The sequence below is a fragment of the Humulus lupulus genome, chromosome 1 (assembly GCF_963169125.1).
Source record: "Humulus lupulus chromosome 1, drHumLupu1.1, whole genome shotgun sequence".
NCBI classification, from domain to species: domain Eukaryota; kingdom Viridiplantae; phylum Streptophyta; class Magnoliopsida; order Rosales; family Cannabaceae; genus Humulus; species Humulus lupulus.
Window position 1 is genome coordinate 16,596,667 of NC_084793.1, and position 9,514 is coordinate 16,606,180.

The 9,514-nt window shown below is 32.8% G+C and overlaps 1 protein-coding gene across 1 annotated transcript; it reads right to left on the reverse strand.

Annotated features, from left to right (window-relative positions):
• Nucleotides 1–1,873: 1,873 nt before the first annotated feature.
• Nucleotides 1,874–7,453, reverse strand: LOC133787243 (mitochondrial phosphate carrier protein 1, mitochondrial). The gene is made up of 6 exons (XM_062225533.1): nucleotides 7,067–7,453; nucleotides 6,320–6,669; nucleotides 6,194–6,237; nucleotides 5,677–5,891; nucleotides 5,460–5,584; nucleotides 1,874–2,350 (listed from the first exon to the last, which is right to left on the reverse strand). The coding sequence occupies exons 1-6, from the start codon at nucleotides 7,202–7,204 to the stop codon at nucleotides 2,284–2,286; spliced, it is 939 nt and encodes a 312-aa protein (XP_062081517.1). The 5' UTR covers nucleotides 7,205–7,453; the 3' UTR covers nucleotides 1,874–2,283.
• Nucleotides 7,454–9,514: the final 2,061 nt, after the last annotated feature.

The following is a 9,514-nucleotide window of genomic DNA, read 5'->3' on the forward strand; positions in this document are numbered from 1 at the left end:
CGGGAAGCCGGAAGATTGTCGTAGCTTGGAGAGTGGAGGTCACGCGCGCTAGAATGCAAGTGAGTCTTAGCATTGTCCAATGATGTTTTTTTTGGTCAAAATGTTGTGGCTAGTTTTTTTAGGATTTATTAACACTAAATTTAGACAAACTTGGCTTCGAACAAAGGTAAATTTTTAGTTTTAAATGAAAACTTAATCACAATAGCAGAACTTAAATTGTCTAGTTAGATTTGTGGCTTTATATCAATATTTGGTACTTAAGTTGTTTAGTCATATTTTCTTAGTTTTCTTCTTTTACAGATAAGACCCATAGTATTTAGTATCCACTTCCTTGCACTATCTGTATTTATTTAATTGGGTGAGAATCTTTTCCCATTACTTAAATTGTCACTTAAAAAATTCTGCTAAACTTGCCTTTATCCAAAATTTTAGTTGAAATTATTAAATATAGATATTTTAAAAAAAAATTGTTCTGTATGGAATTTCAATCTGGAAATGCCTTATTGGTTTTGGCTTTATATTAATACTTGGTACTTTAGTTTAGTTGTGTCAATACATTGTTTACAAAGGTTTCCCCTTTTATCAATTTTCTTCACAGATAAGACCTAATTCATTGAGTATCCACTTCCACTGCCTTTAGATGAGAATCAATTTTCATTGTTAATTTTTTTTTTTTTTTTTAAATTAAGTTTAATTTGTCTTTTTCCAAAAAATAAAGAGGCGGCTTTTACAATTCAATTGAATAAAATAATTATAAAATTTATTGTACTATTTGATTGGCAACTTGCTGAAGCCTCAAGGTGTCAACTGAAGAGTATTGCACCTTTCTTAGTTTCTTTTTGGGTAAGAAAAGTCACACTTTTCTTCAATCCAGTATGAAAACGTGAATTTATATTAATTTTTTTTAGAAAAAAACCAGTTTATCTATAATATCAAGGTTATTATTTTTTTTAAAAAAATTAACCACTTTTTCTTGAATGGTTGATATCTTATAATATTAAAAAAATACAAAAAGGAGTATACGGTCAACTCAATGGTGAATGGAGTTGTAAAAGTCAACTTGAACCTAATCACGTTGTGCTTTGCTTGATGAGTAGCAGGTAAGCTGCCACGTCAGCGTAATCGCTTTTGACTCGTTCTTTAAAGGGTAATAACGTCATTACATGTAGTTTTCTCATGCGTTTAGGGCTTAAAAGATAAGAGATTAACAGCCGCGTATATGTTTTTAAACCTGAAACTGACGTGCATGCATGCATCGTCATGGATACGACGTCACATAAAATCTATATATATATAAATCATCGATCTCATATTTAATTATTAAATATATATATAAATATTAGCTGTTCATAACGTGAGATATATCATTTCTAAATATAGGAAAACTTTTTATTTTTTTGGTTATATATTCCATGAATTAATATTATACACAAATTTTTTTAATACCATATTAAAGACAATAGTCAAATTGGACACACTTTCTCCATTCTGAATTTTATAAATGGGAAACTTCTCTCCATTCTAATCTATTAGTGAACACTATAAAATTACTTAAATTGAACCCACTTTTTCCCACAAGAAAATATCACTCATTCAATGTTTGAAATTGAATTCAAAAGAAAATAGAATCTTTCAATTGTTTTTTCCTCTATTAAAAGTCCAAGTTCCAAATAAAGCCCAACGACTCAATTATTTTATAATAGCAGAAGTAACGAAGCTCCAAAAAGCCGGTTCCACCAACAAAAAAAAGTTATAATATAAAGATATATTATTGGGAAGACTCATTCTAAATCACTTAGCCACTTATGTACTGCTTGCTTGTACATTATGACATGATCACATTTACACAGAGAAAATACAATGACACTCAACATCACCAAAGTAAGTCTTTCAAATCATATGATGGTTGCAATGTAGAACCAATTATTTCCTATTACATTCCAATGACCAATAAAACGAAAATGAGATAAGACAGTGCATGTATTAGTGTAATACACGCATGTATTAGTGTTTAGTATTCATGACCACCACCACAGGGGCCCCACAACCACAAGACAGTGCGTTTATAAAATATAACATACTCATCAATATATTTCTATAATGTATCCAATCAATTTTGGATGGTTGGTAGTGTAGTGCCAGCAGCCATGGGAGTTAGGGAAAAGAAAAGAAAAATCTGAGACAGGTGACCATTGTACCACCAATGGCTTCAAATTATTAACTTGTGTTTATGTATCTATATAGCTTTAAAATAAATAAAAGAATACCTAAAGTTCTGCAATTTCACTGATTTTTATTCGTCGACAAATTACCCTCTTCAAGGCGCTTGCCGAGTCCTCCACTTGTAGGCCTGAAAAAATTGTAAAGAACAAGTTTGTGTTAGAATAAGGCAAAGAGAGACCAAAAGAAAATCTCCCCAGCAATCACATATTTGTTTTACATTCAAGAAAGGAAGAATCCTTGGTCTTTCATGTCTTATATTATATTCTTCAAAACTCAATAAAGCATTTTAGCACAGACCTTTAAAGTCCTCGCATCAACAACACTACCTACCGAAATTATATTACTACAATGGAATGTTAAAGTGAGCCAATATGCGGCTAAAAGAGCCTCCTCTACATACTGTTTATTATATGATGAAGAAAAATGCTTAACAGGCAATAGCTGTACACAACAGCAGCTGTGCCCTAGTAGTAGCTTCATGATGAAAATGTTCTTTGACCAGGTGGTGAAGACCGGAAATCTTGAGTCCTATGAAATCATTTGCTGGTCGTTTAAATTAACTCAACAAATTGGACCTCAAAACTCAAACTAATCCAACACTGCAAACTGATGAAACAGAACCGAGATACTTTGGTTCTTTGTAATTGAAGAAGGAAAGCTTTTGGAAAGGAAAGAAAAGGAAAATTATAGAGAATAAGATCAATGTTCAATAAATGAATAAATCGAACACCAACAAGATTAGTTGAAAACAAATAAAAAAACGGGAGCCTAATTTCAATTCAGTTGGTGTCTATCAGTGTGAGTCAGTTGAGCACCAAGACATTATTAGTGGGTAACTGAGTTAGATGCACCTACTGCACGAGGGGGCTCCCAAGTTCCTCCAATAACTTAGGTTTTTGTAACTTGTCTTTGGCTTTGTTCAAATAAATTCCTTTCATCATTCTTTCAATAACTGAGTTGAGGACAGGGTTCTATCAAAGTGGTATTAGAGCTGTCGACTTGGGAGTGACAATGGCAGATTGGACACCAAGGTTGAGTCAGTAGAGAGGAGGCTTACACAACAGATTACAGAACGAATGCAGAGTTTGAGGGAGGAAATGCTGTCTATGATGGAGAACCTTCTCAAGAATCAGCAAGATTCCTCCAAGAATTCATGGGTTGAGGTTCCAGCCATGCTAACAAACTCGCACACCGAAAAACTGGTCTTCACTCCTAGAGCTGAGGGGTCGAGGTATGTTGCTGAGACCACAAGTTCCAACTACAACACTGAATATCAATGAGATTTTCGACTCCGAGGAATGCCAAATGGATCATTCAGCGACAATTTCCAGCGATGAATTCCAAAGCGTCGGAGATGGCATTACCAGCAATGAGGAAGCCAATGACGGAAATGGAGAAGTTGAGTCTGCCAGTCACCAAGATGGACACTTATGGGGTAACTCTGCTGAAGCCGACAACAATGGGTGTCTTCGCCAATGCGCTCTCCTCGAATGGTTTAAGAAAGACCTATCACGTAAGGCCCAATCCCTTGAATGTTCAAGATGCAGCCCCATAAGAAACCATATTGACCCAATTAATCAAGATGACAGGTTGGTCATATGGGACCAGGGTAAGGCCAATTTAATTGTTTTTTTGTGTAAAAGGCTAGTAATGGGATTCGTTCCAAGAGACTTAAGGATGAGAGAAACTATTCAGGTTTACAGGACTGCATTATACTTGCAGAAACAAGATCCAATGTTTAATGGTGTGGTACTTGCATATGTAACTCGATGGATTTTTGATAGAGGGCAACTCAAAATTTTCGAGAAACCAGTCCACACCGTGAAAGAGGTTGTTAATTGCCTCAGAGGTTGTTACAAAAGTTGGGAACGGGGTTTTTGATTGAGCGTATGAGTGGATTTCAATTTTCCAGCAGTGATTTCCACAAGTGATGTGCGAGACATGGTACGTCTACAAAGATGGATTTCCCATAAGGGAAGAACGACAAAATTATGGGCATTACCTCATTGGACAAGCATCAAGATACAGACTTTTGAAGCCATTGATGACCTTCCCTGCCACAAATTGAGCATGTGTCACATATTAGTTCCTGGTTTCATGGGATTAGAGCACAGCCAACTACCTTTCAAGGAGAGTCCAGGTGATTTACTCAGGTTTTCAATTCTAATTTCCAGCAAGACCGGTGATTGTGCAACCAGGTCTGCTCTTCTCTATCTCAACTCAGATCTGGGTACTAAATCTCCCTTTCATGGGTGTGTTAATGAACTATTAGAGAAGCTCTCAGCAATGGATGTGAGGCACATGTAAAGTGGAAAAGTAAATTGAATTTTTGCCGTAGGACTACCCCTGAAATCAGCAAAGCATTTCAAAACTGGGTCCACTATCCTTGACCTTGAAGACAAGGTAAATGTTTGGGGGGCAGGTAACGTTAGGCCTCATTGAGCCTAAACATATTCCTGGAATTAGGATTATGGTTGCTAAGTTGTTAAGTCTTTAGTGGAAGAGATGTACAATTAGTAGGGTGTTTTAGTTCTATTGCTGATATGTAATGTTTTTAAGTGAGCTGTCAAACATTTATATTTCCATCAGTTGGCTGGTTAGGAATCTTTGTTAGTCTAGCCTATAAATTCTCAGATTAAGTCTTATGATAGGCATGGATGATTGTTATTGCGATTTTAGAGTAAAGATTAGGTTTTTGTAACTTGTCTTTGGCTTCCATCAATAAAATTCCTTTTATCATTCTTTCAAAATCTGAGTTGAGCAAAAGGTTCTATCAGCTTGCTTATTAGAAGTTGAAACTAGATTAAAATATAAAAGTTGTCTTTTTTTTCTAGGGGTTTGTATTTAACTATTACATTTTAAAAATAGTATAGAAATTAGTAAATGCCATACATAAATCAACTTTAGTGAGTAAATACTAATGTTTTATTGGTTAGTAAAGGCATACATGTAATTTTATAACTCCTTTAGTTGGATGGAAAAATCTATGGTTCCCATTCCCAATGTTTCTAATCATATTTGTTATCTAATCTATAAGTACACAAAAGAATGCATGACAAATGAAATACTCTAGCTAATTCCTTTCAAGAATGTGGTCTTCATCTAATACATTTATGGGACGGTGCTAAGCAAGAGAAGCACCTAAAATTAAAAAGCATTTAGTATAGAATCCATGTTTCATTAATTACTCAAGTATGAAAATTAAAGAGAGGATAAATTATGACAAAAGCACTTACAGTCCAATCAGCACTTTAATGCTGTCATACAAGAACCACTGCATAGTAACAAGAGGGCCAATAATCGTCATTCGAACTGGAAGGCTTCTAGTAAACAAATTTGCAATCCCAGTATTCCTTATAGTCTGAAAAATATTATATACAAACAAATGTGATTACTGCTATTAGCATCACACAGTTGGAGTAAACACCATAAGAGCTTACTTCAAAGGATTACCTGCATCATAGTTCCGGCATTTTTTTTATGAAGGGAGGATACAATAATGTCAGCAGGATTAGACACGACAGTACCAACAGCAGAAGCAGTAAAACCCGCTATACATGACACACTAAGTTGTTGGGCTCTTGAGCAATTTTCTTTACTATTTTGTAGTATGTTACGGTATATGAAGTCCACTGAATGCTCAAATGTTGTGAACATGATCATTGAAACTGTCAAAAAGAATATTTGCAAGTTAAATAAAGTTTAAAAAAATAATGTGATCTCTGAATGCCAAGACAACACTATTGATTCCTACTGAATGATTGATGAAATAACACAAACTTTTCAAAAAAACAATAGCCCGAAGCCAAGCCAATTTGTACATTATTTTGGAAACATTAGAGGAGTATAACATATCTCTAAAATGTAAACTAATATGTGTCAAATCTTCCAAAAGAATAGTAATTTAAAGGCTGGGTCTTTGTCAACAAGAAGCCAACAATTCCATGATAGAGAGAAATAGACATATTACATGGAATATTTCGACCCCACAGTGGAAGAAGTCCCCTGTAAAAGCTGGAACCAAGAATAAAATGGTAAGTTTTAGACATCAGAAGAAAAAAAAATGCAGAGGTAATCAAGTTTCTAGGTAAGTTACCCAGCAAAGCCTTCCGTTGCATAAAATTTTGGAAATCCATCTAACATGCCCTTTGCAAAAGTGGGCTGTATTTGAACTCGGACTTTGACAGCTTCAAATGGACAGAGAGCCACATCTCCAATAGCTTGAGCAGATAAACTACTGATAAAGTATATGAAACTCTTGTTACCATCTCCCAATACATCGGAGTAAGTTTTCTTAAAGTACTCATAGAGACCATATTTGGCGCCACCCTGAAGACCATATCCGCATAACTTTCCAGACCAACCCCTCCAAAGGGAAAGAGGGCCTTGTTCTCTATAAAGAGTAGACAGTCCTGAACCAAACCCGTTATACTTAACTGGATTCACCTAATAAAGCAAGTAAATGCACAATAAAATCAGTCTGAACAAAAAAAATTACAAATCTCAGAGATTTGAATGAACCAATTAATACCTTCTGGGGGTAAAGTAAAACCCAGAAACATTTCTAGAACCGATCAATAAAATCGTTGCATTTCATCCTAATCAAAAAAAAAATTAAGAATATAGGCTTAACATAACAGATGTCTAAATCCCCAAAAAGATAGGAAAATGGACAAGCAAACCCTCACAATCATCTCTAATGACCACATATTGACATCTTCAATGCTGACCACTTTTCAATAAAACAAACATATACAATTCCAAAAAAAAATAGCTGATATTATAGCTTATTCAATTTTACTAATAACCCACAAAAGTATGAAACTTCATCATCGATACTTACATGCATATGAACTTTCAAGCAGTCAAGAGGGGTGCTAGCGAAGTGGGTTGTACCAGTGCTGATCATTCCCCCAAGAGCACAAATCCCATAATACTGAGGTGAGAATTGCTCAATGCGGCTTCTTTCAACACCTTTCATCCTCTTTCCTTCTCTCTCTCTCTCTCTCTTCTTCCCTTTTATCAAAATACTTATTCCTTCTTAAACCCCAAAATGAAACCCACCATTTATTCGGGGCAACTCCTCCAAATAAACCCAAGTTTTTTTAGGCGACTGTCTATAATGCCCCAAAACCAAAAGAAGGAAGAGAAAACGGGACTCTGTGTTTACACGCAAACCCTTTGATCGACTTCGCCCGCCCAAAAGATTGGAACATTCAGTATACGAATAGAATATCACATGCGTGGTTGCATTGGCAGCACTAATCATTTTCTCCTCCTAAACATAATTACTATTTCTTTTTCCAGTTAACAAATGTTTAATAACACTGATTACCAAAATAATTGGTTTTTTTTTCTTCTTTTTTTTTTAACAAAACTTTTCTGGCATCTTTACCTTAAAGATTTCTGGCATTTTTTTTTTTTTTGAAAAGAACCATCTAATTAATTTAAGATCATTATTTAGTCTAAGGTAAGAGAAATGCTATATAACCTCTCTGCCAAATTATAAAGTACTTTTCTGTTCAATGGTAATTGTGAATATATATTTTAATAAAAAAAACATTTTTAGGACTAGAACGCTTTCAATAATTTTTGTATGGCGTCCCTAATCTATATTAGACTCATGGATTAGCTTTGCATATTTTTGGTTAGAGGTTATTACTTCTTTCTTCAATGGTGTAATACACTTCCATTATTTTCGATTAATTTTACCTTACCAAAAACCTATCTCATTTCTTCAAAATATATAACTAAAATCTCACTTTTTTGTTTTACATCTAATTTTAACTTTACACAATACATTTTTTTTTTAGGGGAATTGCATTATACATTGATTTTTCTATTTTTTATGGGAATATTTTAAAAATATGGCTTTTATGCTATTAATGTACAAAAATATAGGAATTATATTTTTATTAATTTGTAAGGGAAATTTTATTAAAGAAAAAAATAAAATATGAGAAACATAATTAGTAGCTAATTAAAATATGGAAGCTAAATTTTAAACTAAAACACATCAGCCAACATAGGGGTAATTGGTTACCTATGTTACTAAAATCATAGTTACTTATTATTCATTTTTTAATGAAGCGTTCTTCCTTCAAATTTGATGTTTTTTTTATATTTAATATGAGTAACCCGTCACTCCTCTTATAGTAACTGGTTACCCCTCCTATAGTAGAAAGTTACTCATTTCAGGGTAACTGGTTACCCTTCTTGGTACATGTTATTTAACTGAGCTCTAAGATTTTATTTTTACATAATTGTGAAAGAATAATCAAGTAACTGGTTACCTTACCCAAAATTTGAAGAAAAAAAAAGTACAATCTAAGAAAAATGAAAATAATGTTTATAATAAATAAATAATATAATAAACACAATCCATATTAAAAAAAATTTGCAAAACAACCAAATAAAAATTTAATATAAAAAAATAAATAAGCTAAAAAAATAATAATCAAATTACAATGATACCTTTCCAAATTAATAAAACTTGAATAAGAGTAAAAATATAGCATAAACTAACTTTTACACAAAAATATGGGAAAATAAAACTATAAAAGTGAAAATTCTTAAAAAAAAAATCATACATTAACTTTTTTTTTTTTTAAAAAAACCATATTTTTGTACACTATTAAAAATCTCATATAAAAATGTAATTTCTTTATTTTTTATATTATTTATCTATTTTGTTTTTTAATTTTAATTATGAAATAATGAGAAAAAATAAGATTAATGAGATAAAATTAAGAAAAAAATGTATGATGAATAATAATACTAAAATGTAAAATACACACTATATAAATAAAAAAATATATAAAATAGATAATTTGAAATTCGATTTTTTAAGATTACCAACTTAATTGTTCAAATTAAATAATTAATTGTTGAACTGTTATAGAAATGTTTAAACAGACACAAAGACTGTTTGAACAGAAATCAGATATGTTTAAACAGTTTGTGACCAGAAGATAAAAACGAACATAAAGTAAATAACACACGAATTTTTACGTGGTATCAGCAATCTTTGCAGATTGCTACTAGTCCACGAGGCCACGCCCAGAGAATGAAATTTATTAGAAGAATATCTAAACGATTACAAAACCAAATTGACTTGTACAAATAAAGACTCCCTCTTGAATTTGTCGCAACTGTTGTAATCTAAACTCCTAATCAAATTTCTTAAGTGCTAAGATCTTGAACTCCCTTCAAATCATAACACTTGCACTTTTCCTCCCGAAAAGTGACTCACGAACAAGACTTCTCCCGAAGCTTGATGAACAATGTCCAA

Coding starts and splice junctions, on each gene's coding strand:
- LOC133787243 (XM_062225533.1), bottom strand. CDS start 7,204: ATGAAAGGTGTTGAAAGAAGCCGCATTGAGCAATTCTCACCTCAGTAT. Junction 5,892..6,193: donor GTGGGGTCGAAATATTCCAT/GTAATATGTCTA, acceptor TCTTTTTGACAG/TTTCAATGATCATGTTCACA. Junction 2,351..5,459: donor ATTAAAGTGCTGATTGGACT/GTAAGTGCTTTT, acceptor CAATTTTTTCAG/GCCTACAAGTGGAGGACTCG.